The sequence below is a fragment of the Antrostomus carolinensis genome, unplaced genomic scaffold (genome assembly GCF_000700745.2).
Source record: "Antrostomus carolinensis isolate BGI_N321 unplaced genomic scaffold, ASM70074v2 scaffold1571, whole genome shotgun sequence".
Taxonomy (NCBI): domain Eukaryota; kingdom Metazoa; phylum Chordata; class Aves; order Caprimulgiformes; family Caprimulgidae; genus Antrostomus; species Antrostomus carolinensis.
Window position 1 is genome coordinate 263,710 of NW_010294630.1, and position 17,975 is coordinate 281,684.

At 41.7% G+C, this 17,975-nt stretch overlaps 1 protein-coding gene across 2 annotated transcripts in view; it reads right to left on the bottom strand.

Annotated features, from left to right (window-relative positions):
- SLC6A6 (solute carrier family 6 member 6) overlaps window positions 1-17,708 on the bottom strand; it is a 51,404-nt gene extending 33,696 nt beyond the window's left edge. Inside the window, exons 1-4 of one of the 2 annotated variants that reach the window (XM_029087395.1) lie at window positions 17,678-17,708; window positions 13,812-13,847; window positions 11,231-11,296; window positions 6,773-6,829 (exon numbers count right to left, since the gene is read on the bottom strand). In XM_029087395.1, coding sequence (XP_028943228.1) covers window positions 6,773-6,829; window positions 11,231-11,296; window positions 13,812-13,847; window positions 17,678-17,708 — 190 coding nt within the window. Of the gene's footprint in view, window positions 1-6,772; window positions 6,830-11,230; window positions 11,297-13,811; window positions 13,851-17,677 lie in introns of those variants that run through there. The other variant, XM_010177674.2, reaches the window with a different exon arrangement.
- Window positions 17,709-17,975: the final 267 nt, after the last annotated feature.

Here is a 17,975-nt window from a genome sequence, read left to right on the forward strand (position 1 = left end):
AATCAATACATGATTAAAATAAACAGCCCCTTGATCAAACTTATGGCTTTAGTGTGAGTCTTTCTGATCTGCAGAAGAAAAGGTCTTTATGTTTGGCAGCCCTTGAGGCCACACCAGTATCCAAGGAGCACCTGACTTCATTTATCGTCCTTAACTGATATCTAAGTTCTTTCTGCTTCATTGAACAAGATCCCTAGGTTTTCTGAAAAATAATACCGCTCCCTTTATTGCACACATTGCCTCTCTTCATAAAAATGCCTTTAAAAATACCCTGAACAACATCTCTTTAATGGACTCCTCTTTTTCTGATTACTTTTCCCTGGGTATGGGGAGTTATTTAAACATCTATCCATTTGACCTTTCTTCCTTCTCAGTTTTCCCTCCACCTTTCACTATCTCCCTTCTCACTGCTTCATCCTTTCCTTTTCTTTCACTATGACAATTTTTTTAGTCTTCTAAGATCAACCGGAAAATCTGCTACTGAAAATTTTCTAGGAGCAAAATGCACTCCTTTATAAAGCTGAAGTCTATTCTGAAAGGAAAGCCCAGGGCTTAACGCAATTTCTTTTCAGCAGTTGTGCTCTGGACAAAAGGTATCTTTTTTTTCTCCACATACTTTTTTCTTGATGGTGTTTCCATTCATGCTCTTCAAATAGGTACCATATCACAGCACAGAACTGTTATAAAATCTTACATCTTTGCTTAGATGTACATTTCAGTAGCAGAAAATCTGCAGTCACGTAATATTCTAGATGTTCATTTTGTTCTACTTACTTACGTGAAAGAACACAGCAGTTACAACTAAACCCAGAACAGGAGGAAATGAAAAACTCCCTTCCCATTGTGTGGGGTGGAAAGGAGAACGAACATGCGCAGTCTCCAATAGGTTTCAGATGGAACACAACCTTGACCCTAAACACAGATGCTGAAACAAAGATGATGCTTCCCAGCTTCAGAAGGATGGAGCCCGATTCCCCAGGGAGGTGGCCCAGGGTATCCCTGGGCCGGCAACAGTCAGTGAGGAAGAGCATGGGATGCAGTGAAGCAAAGGACTGGCACACTGTGTCACACTCGTTATGACTCCATCCTATGGAAATCCTTTACTGGGCACAGTATCTCCTGTATCCCATTGAGAGACCAAGTGTCCTACACCAGAGTCACGGTCCTCCTGCTCTGTCCCCTCCTCAAAGGGGGAAGCCCAAGGGTGACTCTTGCAAAGAGGACTGCAGTGAATGAGAGCGTGAAAACAAGAGTTGGCAGAGGCAGGGAGAACAAAGGGAAACTGCTCATCCCTAGTACACTGTACTGGTAATTATGTGCAGGAGAGCATCTAGTTAACACTTGGTTTTATCCACGTGAAGCCGACTGCTGACCCAATTTAATACCTCTGGGTGTGCCAGCTAACAGCCCAACTGTCAACAGGCTGGAAAGAAGCCCCAGCTCCCCACTGCCTTTCTCGCATACTCCCTTCACTCCACCAGCTCTCCCATTGTGAAAGTGAAAAAACTTTAATTCATTGGGTGACACCATCTCTCGAGGCCCTCATGTTTAAGAAAGCACCCTTAACAAAACACAGGAGTATATCCAAGTGGCATGGCAAGGTGATGGCTTTCCAAATGAGATGGGCATTGTCAAAGAAGATTCAACGAGCTGTGCACATCCTTGACCCTCCAACCACCTTGTATCCTGCAGTTATATACAACTTCTGACTAAAGGAACACGCATTTTCATATTTTGTTTTTGATTCTGAAGGTCTGCTGTCAAGTGATCTGCAATTCTCTAGTCAGTCTCTGTATCAGTTAAACTAGCTCTCCTGTCACAAATAAACAACATCAAAATCTGTAAGTGATGTCCCTCATCCTGTTAGAAAAAAGCAAAAACCTTCAAGCCCATGAAGCTTATGAACTTGAATAGCCAGTGCACTGCGCTTATTGATTTTTTTTTTTTTTTTGCATGTGATTAATAACACATTGATTCTATGTGACACTTACAATGCATGTTAATGTCAGACAGCAATCTCCGTGCTATGATAACTGGGCAGTGTCCCGGTTCAGGGAAGAGAAACAATAAAGTAGCCATTTAGTGAAGCAAATGTACAATAAAATGTCTTAATTCATTATTTCAAAGTATTTTTTTTCTTAAGGAAAAATTATTATACTCTCAACTATTTTTTCAACTAATTATAAATTTAGCCTTAAATTTACTGAGTTTATCAATGCTAGTGTTCAGGGAGTTCTCTTAATTGAAGATTACTGTGCTTTCTCAGCATGTTTTTCAACTACATAAAAACTAGATGTATGTATAAGATTACATGTTTTTGGAAAAACAAGTGGAGTTTTCCATACCCACTAAGGCTTTGATCAGCTTTGTAACCAGGCTGTTGCTGTACCTGCTTAGGCCACCTTCACGCAAAGCCGGAGTTGTGTTTTTCTTGCTTCTATCCATTCATCTTAATTTAAACAATAACTGAGGACAGATTTCAATCCCACCTGTGGCAGCTGTTTAAACATGTCATACAATACCTTATTCCTGCAAATCTAGATCCCAACACCATGGGTGGAAGAGAACAATTCTCTTTCTTCTTCTTTGGTCCTGCGCCCCATCTGCATAACACCTGATTTTTTTTTTCTAGAACACATTAATGGAAGGAAGAGTTGTGCAACACAGCACTATGGGTGGAAAACAGCCAGTCAACTTGAACGAGGAAAACAGCTATTACATGCACGCGATCAGCAGTGTTGGCCCCATTACAGGGCTATAAAGTCTGAGAAGGTTACAAAGCCCTGAGGACAGAGCCGTGAGCTCTAAAACTTAATGATAGGAGCAAGCTACTTTTAATTTCAGTCTTGACTTCTCTTTCATGCTGACAGTAATTATTAACAAAAATATGAATCAGTGATGGAAATAAGCTGTAGACTTTTAAGAGGTGGAGCTAAGGCGGAGCAACGACCCTTGTCATTGTACCATGGTACTTGGGTGACTGCAGAACTAGGCCAGGGCACCGCGGCTCACAGGCCTTCAGCCATCAGAGATTTCCTAAGCACCCTGAGGTTAAATTTACTGTTGTTGTTTTCTTTCCTTCAAGAAAAAAAAAAAAAAAGGAACAGAAACTTGAAGTATATGAAGTTTCACACAGGAAATGAAATCGTAACTACTGATAGGGCAGAGCAAAACAGAGCGCGGGGGGGTTCTGCAGAGGATATGCTAAAAGGAGAAGTGGCAAAGTTGATGAACAAGCTCACAGACAGCACAACTTTGCAAAACAGGTTGGTGAACTGTAGACTTTCACAAACACACAAAAAAAGCGAAGCTGTGTAGACACTATGGTATTTATTTGCTTTCACGCAGCTGGTGCCAGGTGCTGGCTTGCACGGCTGGACACTGCCATTTTTTGTGTAATCCCAGAACAGCCTTGGCTCAGTCTCCAGCTGCAGCTCCGTCCTTTGAGCTTCCATGGCCCGCTGGAGCCACTCACCCTGCTCCTGGAGGGCACTTCAGAAGGAATACCCCCATATCCTACAGGTCTCTCAATGAGCATTATTTGCCCATTGTTTTGGAGGTCTTAGTTGGAAGTAAAACCTTTGCTATTGACCACTAAACCAACACGCTTTTAAACATCACAATTCAGGCCAATTCCCAGTCAGAGGTGTATTTTCAGTTTGCTTTCACCACGGCCCTCTGACATCAGCTTTCATATACGGAGAGCTGTGTTCATTTTTATGTCAAGAGATATGAAAACCAAATAGCACCAGAACAAATACTTCACTTCTCCAAGGAAACTTAACACATAAACCACTTCTGCATACCACAGTCTGCAAAGTGCAGAGCACACACCAAGCACAAACAAAACCCTGATCCCACACACTACTTGGAAAAAAGCCCCACCGAATTCACTTTGGAATCGCTGTCTCCAAAGGGAATTTCGTAAGAGCAAGGCTGACTCCAAAACAAGAAACAAGTATCTGCAGTCCTACCTTTATACCAGTGACAATCCCGCAGGAACTTGTTTTTCTGTTGGCTTTTGCAAGTAAACATCCCCAAATATAGCATGACAATATAGGAACAGCCTGAGTATTTTTCTCCATCTCTTATCTTTTCAAACAAACACCAGCTGATGGTTTTCATTGCAGGTTGCTTTTATAGTCCTAGCTTGACTACTGTAAACTTAACCTACTCCTGTTGACCAGTTCAGAGACGCAGTTCATAAAGCTGAACAGTTGAGGATCTTTCTTAGTGCGATTTCATGCTTACACTAGATACCAATGTGGCACATTAACCTTGAATATCCAAAGCTGTTTTCATCATGACTACCATTGTTTTTCATGATATTTTTTTTCGTGTGCAAAAGCTAATTACAGACAGGTGGGAAACTGTTTGCAGTTCCACCATAAATGATGGGTACGTGACAAACAGCTGAAATAGCCATAAAAACAACTCCATATGTAAACTAATGGTAGAAAGCAAGAGAACTTCCTTTGGTTTAATCTTCTAGATTTTTGTAAGGATTTTTGCTACATGAACTTCTGATACTTTTGCAGAAGCAGTAACCTAGGTGATTCAAAGTCAGATATATTGCTTTAAATTCCTCATGGGAATATTATCAGTGTATTAAATTTGGCTTGTAATCTATAGCTTGTGTACTGCAGGAAGAGTGGAGGAGAATGGATCTTCAACCCTACTAAGCAACAGTATCTTCTGCTACTATATTCCCTCTATGTGGCACAACACGTTTTTTCACATTTGCAAGAGCAACCCTCTACATCATCGAAGGAGGATCTGTATGAGGAGAGACAATCTACATGGTTACAGAAGAGGTAAGGCAGCAATCACTAGAAAAAAGTATATGAAAGCAAGTCAGTCCTGTTAAATCTGGATTTTAGAAGCCTGCCATGCATTAAAATGGACAAAAAAGGCTTTCGATTGCTCCTCTTTATTCTTTCCTCAATCCACTAGGTAGCCCCATTTGCAGACTTTACTTTTCACAGTCTGATGGAAAATAAGGTGTTTCCATAAGCAATACACTTATTGCTAATAAAGGAGAGATACGGAGAAAAATCACCTTATCTTGCCAGATTTGAAAGAGCAACCTTATAAAATTATTCCTGTATTTATTTTTCCGAGCAATGGGGACTTTTTTTATTTTTATTTTTTTCCCTGTAATAGCTAGATCACTGTTAAAAATTCCTTAGATTGACATGGTGAATCTGAGCGTGGTTTTGCCTTTTTTCGGCACAATTAAAATAATGTTATTCTGACAAAAGGCATTTTTTGGTTAGCATATGGGCCAACCCATGAAAATTTGCTACCCTATAGAGCTTGCAGACGCTCCTCTGCACACCCAAAGCTCTTTGGCAGACAGCTGCAGGGCTGCGAAGGCGTTTAGCTGAGGAGCAGATGCTCTGTGCAGTATTAACTCCCTCACGTGGTTACAGCCGCATGAGGAAACCAGCACGTAACGGCAGAGCAAGGGCAGTTGGTGACTTCCTAAATCCTAAATACCCCAAAGCACTTTTCAAGGCTGCTCCAGAATGGGATTTGTAACTGAAAGGGAAAAAAGGTGATCTTTACTTCTTAAATACTTATCATCCTGATATAATTGTGCATCAAACTCTTCAGCTAATAACTTCAATTGGCACTTATTGAAGATTTGAAGAGAACTCAAATGAAATCCTGGTAACACTTCCAACTAATTTCAGAGATACCCAAATTTCACCTACTAATCTCATCTGAGGTTACCATCTACATCTTGATTTCAATCCCACATAAATAAAACCACTAACTTCATTGACCTTCAGGAGGTCACTCCTCTTCTACGCTGGTAAGAGAGAGAGTGACTCCAGCAGAGAGTGAGGAGTTAATGAAACACACAGCACCACAGCTGAATCAGAATGGGAACTGGGTATTAAACAGAACCATAAAATAGTTTAGGTTATAAGGGACTTCTGGAGGTCACTTGGCCTGCCTCTTGCTCAAAGAAGGGCCAACATCAAAATCAGACTTCATTGCTGATGGCCTTAGCTGGTCAAGCTCTGAAAACGTCCAAAAGTGGAGACTGTACAATCTCTGAGCAACCAGTCTCACTGCTTCCACTCCTCTCAGGGTGAACATTTTTTCCTTATAATTTGAATTTCCCTATCAGACAAAGCAAGATGAGAAGGAAAAGGGAGAAGAGGATTAACAAAAAATGACAAGACAATATTGAATGGAAGGCTCAGTCTTCCTGTTTGATACTGCACACATACAATACAAGCAGTTGGAAAGGAAAAGATACAGAGGGTGTGTGCAGTGAGTGACAAATGGGCAAGCTACAGGTTAAGTACAAAATAAGCAGCAGCCCCTTGTGGCAGCATATCAGACGATACTCATTTTATTGCAACAGAAAAAAATATATTCCTTTAAGAAAATAAACCAAAAAACTCTACTGGATATTACAATGCATGCCAAGTAATTACTGCTTTCCACAATGTGTCCTGTGACTCACTGCGCCACAATAAATTGGCATATGGTGCTCATTCAGGGTATGTAACTCACACATTTGCAATAGCTCTAAAGAGCTAATAGTTACTTGGACTGTTGTTAATTTTGGGGGGGTTTTAATTTCCCCGTGGCAATGCAATAAATGTCATGCTTATTATTGTATTATTTAAAAAAAAAAAAAAAGTTTTTAGTGCCAGGCAAGTGTCATTAATGCCTGAAATCTCTTGTATGCTAGGGAAATCAATTCAGACAACCTCTGGCATGCAAAAGCACATAAATAATTGGTAAATACTACCTGTGGTCTTCTGGGTCCAGATTTGCCTGATGCCAAGAGCAATCAACTCCTTTTTGGCTGCAAAGGATAGGAGGGCGCTCAATACCTTGCAGAGGGCACTCAGTACCTGGCAAAAATCAAGCTATTCATGTGCCAGCACCCCATGATAGAGCAAACCCTGAAGCGCGTACGACAGAAATGGTTCTCTTCTCTTACGAGGGAAGGCAATCTCCTAGAGAGACACAAAGCCAGCTCTCCATGAAGGGAAAGGTGCACTTCCTATGCTTACCCCTCTTAAAAACCAGTTCTAACTTTCTTATGGAAGGAGAAAAAAAAAAATAAAGCATCTGTCTTTCAGTGAGTCTGCCCAAGAGCAGGAGTTGACTGGAAATCCAGTTTTTATCAGTACTAAGATATGAGAGATGCTTAAAAGCAGGAATTGAGCAGCAGCAAAAGAAACTGTGTGCAATTACAAGAAAATTCTCCTGTAATCAAGAGTACTCAAAGGAGCCCAGGCTACACGATGAGTTGTGAGTGCTACCAAGAGGATACGGCTTCAAGAGTGCTAATGGAGCTTTCCATCATACCGAGATGATTTAGTGGAGGAAAAAAAATCCTATATAGGCAAGGTCTACCCAACACCTGTATACACTGACACAAGTACACTGAAGCCAGTGCTATTCATTAGCAAAAGTGAATCATTGAGATCAGAAATAGACCACTGGGATTTTGCCCACATAGGGACTCAGAGTTACAGCAGAAGGGACACGGGTTTCAAGGTCAGCAGGACTTGCTCCTGAAAAATGAGGTCTGACTTTGATCCTGTTTATACAACGATAAAGCAATAGCAATACTACTGCAATCAAAAAAGCTATGCTGGAGTAAATAAGCTGAGAATTAGATCCTGAATTTGTATGTTTTTGCAGCTAATTTCACAGGTATTAAATAACATTTACGTCTCAAAATGTGACTTGGAAGGAACAACATAAACATCTCCACCTACAGTTCTATTGCTCCTTTATCCCCAAGGAGAACATTATTCCCCTGGCGATGTTCTGTATAGGCCAAATACAATGACTGCCAATACAAATATTTTGTTCCTGGGTTTTTGCTTTATAAAATGTAGATTTGGACTGTGTGGCCTCAGGTGTTTTCTTCAGTGCTTAACACAACAGGTTCCACATGGTGATCAGGGAATATGGCCATGACCTGAGCATGAACAGCAATGGTGAATAACAACCTGCTCTGCCTATATCCTCCCCTTGAATCTCCTGAACTGTTTAATTGTGTGGAAGACAGCTGAAATTGTGCCTGGACAAAGACTGACAGGACCTGTGCTCTTTTATTTTTATTCTGTAGATTCTTTGCTAGTGCTCACAAAACTTTTTCAATCTCCTCAAAAATATCTTTGATTTATTAACATGTTTGCTGCATCTAACTTACCTACCTTCCTCCAGGAATGTTCTCAAGAAAGTGCAAGAGTACATAAAGCTTAAGTAGAGCTCAGACCTTTTTCCAATCAAAAGTTGCATTCATCTATGCAGAAACATCAATGTCTTCACTTCATCCAAGGAGATAAATCCAGTGTTCAGGTAATAACCACCTTCTCCCCAATGGAAAGATGCTCCCTCCAGAGAAGGAAATGCTGCCTTTGTCCAGATCCCATACACTCATTCTCTTGCTGTTAATTCATGACAGTGTTAGCTAGATTTTCATTATAGGGTATTATTTGTAGCTGCTGTTTTCATGAAGCAGCTGTAATAAACAAGTGAGATTTATGTTCCTTTTTAAATAGCTTGAAATAATTAGGGTTGTTAAACTTAGACTCTGAAAGAACCTACTGATTTCTCTATTTTTTGTAACAAATACGGAAGCTCCAAAGCAATCTTCTACCACCAGTCAGGCTTGGGCCAGAACAGTATGAGCTCCATGTACTATCCAAAATGTGTTTTAGATGAGGAAATAATCTTAAATTCTCCAAACAATCTTTTAAAAGTAAATGATGGTTCTTTTAACAATTGCACTGTGTATTATTCTTCTCCAACCTAAACTCAGAGAGGTCTTCTTTTTATTCCTATTCTGGTCTATACAGGTGCAAATTGACACCCTAGATCTAGACCATGCTGGTAAGCTCAACGGAAAGTAGGACCAAAACTAAGACCCAGACCCAGACCAGATTTTTGCAGCTGACTTCCTAGCTTGACGATTTATACTGCATCCAACCATTATGAAAGCCCTGACCCATGTCAGGCATTCAAATACTGAACTCAGAGTTTGTGGTTTGCTCTCATCTCTGCATCATTTACTTTTTCCACTCATTCCCCCTCAACCACAGCTTGCTGGCCACAGCTTGCTGTACTGACAGTCCAGGTACTTATTTAAAATAAGTAAACACGATGACCTGTGCATCCCAATTTGGCCATTTCACAGCTACTGCTGCACTTCTGAGCCTGACCCCACAGACCTGCTTCACGACAGCACCAAACAAACATACTTTGAAAAGCTTTTCACTCATAGGTTTGTTTGTCTGTCTGGTCAGTTCTGCGATTCATCAGCCTTACAGTATTTTTCTTGGTGCAGGTACCACCATCCTGGCAGTCCAGGTTTTTTCAGTGCAATGAGAAACACAAGATGAAATACCAGGAGCCATGACAGAACTTAGCCTTAATGGTTCTACAAGATGGCACTGATGTTGAGCCAACCTTCAGCTGAGTACAACCCCAGAAAAGGTTAGGAAAAGATGATCTGCTGCGGGAAAGACCAGATTGTGCCATGCACAGAATAGATACAGCCACAATACACTAATTGTATAATGAGAAAAGGTACAAAATGAAGACAAGGAGAAGGCTAAACCTGGTTTTTTTTTACGTTATAAACTTTTATAACTAGAGGAAGGAAAAGTTAGGGAAGGTATGCAAACAAGAATTATGGAGCTTGGGAAGGAGTCTGGAGTAATGCGCAGAAGATAGTTGTAATAGGTATCAAAATACAAAACTAAGTACTCCTTTGCTCTATATATGATAAAACAGTAACAAGTTCTATGTAAATTATAAAATCCCAGGACACTAGACTAAATATATAGGCATAATGTCTTAAATAATTTCTGGGTAAAAGAAGTAAGTGGCATGCAATGGGATGGGGATTTAGTGCTAGGAAGTATAAAGCCCTACATCTCAGGAGAGCAGTGACATTGCCTGAGGAGCAGCGAGCTGCAAAGTCATGAATCCAAGAAAGACCTAAATGTGACTGCAGGTAAAATTAGCCAAGTAATAGAGTTTCTCTACGTGATGCTACCGAGTGATGCAGGAGAAGGGTCAAAAGCTAAGCTATTTCTGGATGTGTATATATGAAGGGATGATATAGAAATCTAAAGCATAATGTCAAAACAACCACAGGTGATACAGAATATAGTATAGGTATAAAGCTGTTCAAGTCTCCACAGATTAGAAAGGAGATAGAAAAATTAAAGGAAATACAAATAAGGACAATAAAAATTATCTAAGGAGAGAGTAAGAGAGCTAAACTAATATGGTCTATAAACAAGACGACTCCTGGGCTGAGATCCAGCTATAAATACCTTCAAGGTACTGTGTGTAGGGGAAGGTAATTAATCTAGCTCAAAAGATAGTAGGACAAGAAGCAATTGCTTGAATTTAGGAATGGAAAAAAAATCACGGTATATAGTAAGAAAAACTTATTTGAAGAGACTCATCTGCTCAACAGGACAGACTCCCAAGATGGTAGCCAAGGCACATATACTGTATGCCACTGAGAACAGGCTGAATAAGGAAGGGGCTCTGGGAAGTGCTGCAGTCACAGCTTTCTACAGTCCAAAGAGATCACTACAGTATAACTTACTGACCTTTTAGTTTCTTTCTTTATGGGTTATCTGAATGACTGCTCCTCTATTTAAAAAAAAACAACACCCAAACCTACACAGCCAATGTGGTGACAATATATCCACACTGGAGCTCAGAAATATGCAGCATTCCGATGTGCAACACAGGTAATGGCCACTCTCTCTAATTCTCTTCTGGCTATTCAGTGGTGTGTACAACCCAAGCCTGCTGGGCACAGGGCAGGACAGTGTCAGCAGGACAAAAACTCACGACCCAACTGACAGATTATTCTGACTATCTCAACACTAAGGTCAAAGGCTGAAGTGGGAACTACCTCTTGGGATACTCGTGGTCTTCTCCAGCCTTGTGTTAAGAGATCCTGCACGGAAGCTTTTAGTGTCACTGCGGAAATCATGTACTTTGATTTATGATTAGCTGAAAACCAACACTAGCAGTATTTAACAATCCTCAGGAGCTCCAAAATACACTTGCATTAAGAAAATAAAATAAAAACCCCCAAACATTTGCAACAGGCCTTACAATTTTCAGTGAAAAATGGGTATACACAAACGTGAGGAATATAAACCCCAAGTACCATTATACCCCCCCCTTAAACATATCCCATCCCAACTGCACTCACCAATCGGGACTTCTGTCCCCTTCTCAATGTAGATGGGCAGTGGTGATTCCTCCATAGGATGAGGCACTGATGGAAAGTAATGAATTGTGGTAGTATTTGTCGCAAAGTGACTACAATAAGATGGTCCCTTTCTTATCATTACAACTACATATAGCTGGCTACTGTCACAAAGAGTCCTTTCTCAAAGTGGTCACCTCCTGTCACGGTGACCAGTCCAAGTCACAGTCCTGAGGGGTTAATCCCCACCGAGCATTCACCGCCACAGGAGTGAGGCCTCTGAATGAGGCCTGGGAGAGATCCCTGTCCTGGATGCTTCACAATCCTACCATTGTGCTACAGCCTCACTATTTCCATCTCTGGAGTTTAACTCTCTTTTGGAAACTCACACAGTTGAAGAAGCCAAGGGGAGCCAATGCACACGCAGGCACAAATAGAGTTATTGAGTCAAAGTCATCATATGTCATGCACAGAACCAGAAGAGAGGGGCTCTGATGCTTAAAGCTTGCCGTTAGCTGTTGAAAAGCCACAGCAGGTGATGGAAGGCTGCACCGCAAATGGCCTCTGAACCACAAACTTTTCATTATCCGTTCATTTTGAAGTACACGTATTGGACTTAGGAAGCTCCTGATTATTTGCTCATGATACTGAAATCTCCAGGCAAAACTCGTCCGATCTGTGCTGCACGCTTATTCTGAGGTTTCCAGACACCATACAGTCACTGCTGTAGGGTTCGTCTGTTTCGGTTCTTCTCTATTTGGGAGCTTCTTCCATTAAAAGTTGGTTTTGTTGCACTATTTCCCATTTAAAATCTCTGAGAAGCGTGTGCTTCACAGGCTTTTCAAAAGGTTTTGATTTCCTGCACTAGAATGAAATAATAATGAGCTACAAATGTTGAAAATAGTCATAATAAAAAAATGTTCTGGAATTTTTTATTCTCCGTTACCTTTTAAAAATTATGATTTACCCTCTTAAAGATATAAACTCTTAGGCTAGTCTCAGCTAGGATTCCAGCTGCAGTAATCCTTTGTGGGGTGTCTTTCACTAACTACTGGCTTTTTTTTTTTTTTTAAAAAAAAAAAAGATTGTCTTATGATATCCATAAAACCAGCCAAAGAACACTTGTGGTTTAAAGCTATTAAATAAAGCATCTTACAACATTTCTGCTAGAAACACAACCAGAATAAAGAGTGTTTTCAACAGATCCTTGACTAGTGACAGGCTTAACATAAACCCCACGCTGGTGCTTTGCAGGATGCAAAGGGCTGCCAGTTCCTTGCCTTTACCTAAGCCCAGCCCTCGCTCATGTGGAAGATGAAGGGGAGCACAGGGGAGAGGAAGAGCAGAACATGGTTGCCTACAGAACTACCATACAAGCCACAGAAATCATGGTCTACCAGGGTGCCTTGCACAAGCCACATTTATCTAGAAGCTGAACTAACATTCCAGCTCAACAATAGCAAAAAAACATTTGTTACCACACGGTGTTTTGCTACATATTAACCAGTAGTTGCTACGCAAGCGTGATGGAGTGCTGCAATTCTGAGATATGTGTTATTTAAAAAGAAAAAAAAAAAATTGACTTATGGGAAATCAGCCTGAGGTGAGTGCTCGTGGGCTTGCCATGCCACTGGACGCAGTACATGCTTGGAAGTTATGCAAAGCGGGCCCTGCATTGGGAACAATGCAGTCGTTTTCCTTGCTAAAGCTAATTTTTCATTAAGACAGTAAGAGTCTTCACCTATGCAGCCCCTTAGAACATTTAATCAGATTTATTTACTAGGAAGAAATACCAGAGCAGAGCTTCCTATACTAGTCAAAGAGTTTTCAAATCTGAGATCTGCAAGCAAACCGGGTCACTACATGGTGTGGCAAAAAAAAATCAACCCTGTTGTATTTATGACATGCAGCTTTATTGGTCCCATGAAGAATACTGTACCGGGCTCATCCAGACCAAGCAGGCAGTCTGGAGCCAAATGCTTTCACAAAACATTTGCAGCAGTATTCACCAATGGCTGGTGGCATCTACTCTTATTTTAACGGGTATCACCCAAGGTAGAAAAGGCTTGAAATAGCCTATAGGCTATTTCAGGCCTCGTATGTGTATACACACTCTCTCTTACCCACACATACACATGCACACACTAGTACACATGCACGCAAACAAATGGCTCTATGGGCAGAACTTGGATTTTGTAGGATCCAAGGCAGAGAAGCTGACTCTTGTCACAGGGTTTGGGATTCAGGACTCTGGGGTGCTAAAACAAGCTCTCATGTATGCGTCTCCTCTGCTTTGGGCAAAACCACTTTAACATTATCCCTCCAGGATTTACACACCAACTTTATAGGCATGCTGCTTCAATGTCTGTAAAGTGCCTTGCAATGGTTTCTAAATTCTGCATTGATATGCACAGATAGATTTAAGATAACAGTTGCTGAGCGTTATTACTGTATAACTACAGCCTATTTTTACATGTCCTATACTTAGTTTCTATGAACAGATGGTAAATGTTTAGTATTTGAATGTTTTAATGACCTTTATAACCCTTTTGTAATTTCATAAACAAGCATAAATAACACTTACATGAAGAAGAGTCTCTCCTGAATGGATTTTCTCTTCCTGTTTGGAAAAAAAAAAGAGAAAAAGAAAAGGCAAAAAAAATATTTTAAAGGGAAAAACATGGGTCTAGCAAGTTAAGTCAGACATGTTTCAATGTTAACACACATAGTGTTTTCTGAATTTCATCAGTGTGAACTTACATTTTGAAAAAACACCAAGACACTGAACATACCAATGCCAAAAGAGATCATTTCTCACCTGTTTCCTTCTATGTAAAACAGCACAGAAAATTTTACTACATTAATCTCAAAAGTGAGGAAATTACACTGCAGCAGTGACATAAAGTGCAAATGCCATGTGATCTGAAGCAAAAAAGGAAGAACTTTTAACTATATTCCAGCTCACTAATAACCCCATAGCTTGATGCATAGGTTGCTCTCCCACCTACAGGCAGCCTACCTACACCAACACCCTACAGCCAGGCACTCCTGCTGCCTTTTGGCACAAGGCGAAGGTTTCTCCACACCAGCACTCAAGCACTGACTGTATTCAAACCCAGGTCAGGCAGTCATGACAGGAAAGGCGTCCTTCGAGGTTGTGACCATTCTGAGTGACAGAGAACCACAACAGGAAACCCAGTAACTGCCAAAATGCACGAGTCTTTCCAACAGCCCATGGGTCTTAACAGCTACCCTCGTGCGGCCACGTGCCACCCACCCTCCTGCCACTCAACTGAAGTGCGCTGACGGAATGTGGATTTGATTCATGCTCCCCTTCCACCAACCAAGCCAGTGGGTTTGGGGGATGCTCTTAGGGTCAATACTGAGTAGCTTTTTGCTAGTGTAAATTTGGGGGAAGGGGAGGGAAGAGAGAGCAACATAAAGACAGAAGATGCTGTAGGACACCAGCCACAATTTCAGAGTCACAGACTGGCAGCATGGTAGCCCTGTCAATGAGTTTTAGGGGGGGGAAAAAAAGGACAATTAAGAGTCTCAGTTTCACTTAATTTCTACCATATCATCTTATATCAATATTAGCTACTCTGCAAGCTATTTAAAGGGTATTGCCTAGAGTTTACATGCCTTGGGATGATACTCAGCTAGCACAAATCAATTAAATCCATGGCACTGCAACAGCTGAGGGTTCAAGTAAATATGCATGTATGGAAGAAATTCAACAAATATTAAATCACTGCATTTTCATCCTCACACTTCTGTTCCAAATGCCAAGGACCCAATCCTGCAAGCAGCCCTCCCCAGAGTGGCTTTAGAATAAACCTGATTTCTGTCTATGGAGCACTTGGAGGACTGGGCTCAGGATTACTTTTAAAAACAAAACCCTGATCCATTCTAGTCACATAAATTAAGTTAGTGATGAGAAGAAGTCGAAGGGACTAATCCTACTGGGTAATCTATTCAAAGCTGCACTTCTTAAATGATCTACAATTTATTAGTATGACCAATCAAATAAGCATTACTTGCAAAAGGCTTTAACTACCATGGCTTTCCCATCTATTTTTATTTAACCATATTGTGATACGGTTAAATTTAAAATAAACAAATCAGCATAATCTTTTCAGAGTCATCTGCCAGCATGATTAAAAGCCTGGGTAGGGTACCACTGTGGAGACTCCCCTTACTGGTGGAACTGGTAACATTGCTGTAGGGACACTGGGGCAACGCTGCCCTATTGCCTGTTGGGACAAAACTATGGAGCGTTGGAAAACCAAGAAGGGACAAAATTAAAATAACAGGGGGTTGCTGCCGAGTCTTGAGGTGCATTGATGAAAATCCCAGGAGCATCACTGACACACAGCAGCCTGCTGGAAGGCTTGTATCTGAGAGGCTCTTTGGAAACACCCAGCCCACAGGACTTGGCTAGAAACCACTAAGCTGTATCTCAGTCTTAGTTAGGCAGAGTATTGATTTAAGGAAAACTCACTGAAATATTTGTAATGATTAGCTGCAAGACAAGATCCTACCCAAGGCTTTACAAACAGAACTGCGCTCAGGCATGAGACGCTTCCCAAGCACTGTGCAGGCAGAGCAAGCTCATCTAAAGTGTCTTCATATTTTTCCATGACAATATTGCACCTCTTTTCATACAGCATTTCACCCAGACTGCAGCCTCCTGACACAGCCCAATCACTGCAACTCTGGCATTTAAGAAACCTCCAGGCAACCCATCCAAAAGCTAAGAATTAATGACTACCCAGAGTGGTATAGCAAATTTTGCTCCTGGTTACATCAAAGTAGAACAAAATACAAATCGGTAGCATTTGAAGCATTCTACATCTCTACTGGATTCTAGACCAATATCCCTAAACTAACAACCAAAAAACCCCAGGAATCTGATCTAGCACCCCCAAGCACACAACCACCTTCTCGGTACCTCCAAGTATCACGGTGCCATCTGCAATCTCCTGCTTATTGCAAAGTATGACAGAAAATAAATCTAACCTCGCACAGTCAAAGATGCAGGTTAATAAATGACAGCCAGAAGCGGCCTGGCCTCTCCTCTCTGGGCCCACCCACAGGCTGGGGGTCCGGGTCCCGCCCCACCCACGGGGCAGCACTGGGACCCCAGGGAGAGGGAAAGGTGTCTGTCGCCCTCCAGTGGGTACAGCCTCCCAGCAGCCCAAACCAGGAGAGAGGTGGGAAGGAACAGAGAAGGTGAGACACAGGCAAAGAGAGAAAAAAAAAAAAGAAAAAAAAAAAGCAAAGCAAGAAGAGACAGTTGAAGAGGAAACACAAAGATGCTATCTCCGAAAGTGCCAAAAATAAAGTTTCCAGTGTCAGTCTAACCAGGGCAACAGACATCCTCCTGCTGCACTCATGCTTCAGCCTCGACACTCTGGGTGAGGGACATTGTCGCGATGCTGGCTGCCTCAACTGCTCACACATTTTGCTTTAAAAAAAAAAACCAACAACCTGCAGGGGAATCTTTCCATAATGCTTGAGCAAAGGCAGGCAATGCCAAAAAGCAACCAGCTCACCCAATGCACACCCAGAGGTAAACACCCAGCTGTCAAAAACCATCAGGGTTTTCACCAAAGCCTCTCTCCTCCAAATTCCACAGCAGCAGGTTTTAATGGGCTGATTTACCCTCAAACCTAAAGCCGTAGCCCCAAATTACACAGCTGATGACATGCCCACCGATGAGGGCTGCCTCACTTTTTTGGTAGTCCAAAACTCAAAACATTTTGTCATGCAAGCAATAAAAAAAAAAATTGCAGTTACCAAAATAGCACTATCAACGTAACCAGCTCCTCTCGGCACATTTTCTTAATGCCTTTCCCAATACGGTTAAAAAAATGGGAACTAACAAAAAAACTCCATCTTTACACCTTGGCACAAACTGTGCTGGAATACATGTGGGATTGGATTTCTTCGTGTTTACCTGGCTCTTCTCCCACTACTTTTTTTTCAATCGATGCTTTCCTCTAAATGTAGCTCTTATTAAACAGCTTTTACAATTTCAAAACACAACGTTTTACCACTCGCAGAGCTGCCTAAGGAAAACACAGCTTGCCTTCTGTTTCATAAATGACATACTCTGCACATTTCTTTGCCTGCATGAAATAAATTCTCCCATGTTCTTATATGGAAACCTTGCAAGTCCTCCCACATGCCGCCTGTTACAATATCAGGCGGAGATGGGCATTCATTATCTTAAAGCCAGCGGGTGAATTTTGGCTCCAAGTTACCCCAAGACGAACCCAAATTATCACCCCTTCGCACCACACTGAGCTCGGTAACCTGCCCTGTGCTGTCCCTGCGTTTTTTCTTTTAAGCCCCAATCACAACTTTGATTTTCGCATGCCAAGGATCAACAAAATAAAAGGAAAACGAAAGGGGGAAAAAGATGAAGCAGTCGGCGGTGTTACCCACCAGGTAGGCCTATTAGCATCAGATGTAGCATTGCCTGTACCAGCCTCTTCACTTGAAGTCAGCGCACGGCAGCCAGAAAAAATCCAGCGGGGAGGAGTGGGAAGGAGAGAGGAAAAGGGGAAACACAGGCGGGGAGAGCAGCGTGCTCCGTAGATGTGCTGGAGGGCGGCCAGCAAGTGGGGAATTGCTGCGAACTGTTATCGCGGAAAAAAGTTAACGCAAGGTGGGGGGGTGTGGGGTGAAAATAACCGCTGAGGGAGAAAAAACCCGCAGGAGTAATGAGACAGTTGGGGAGGAG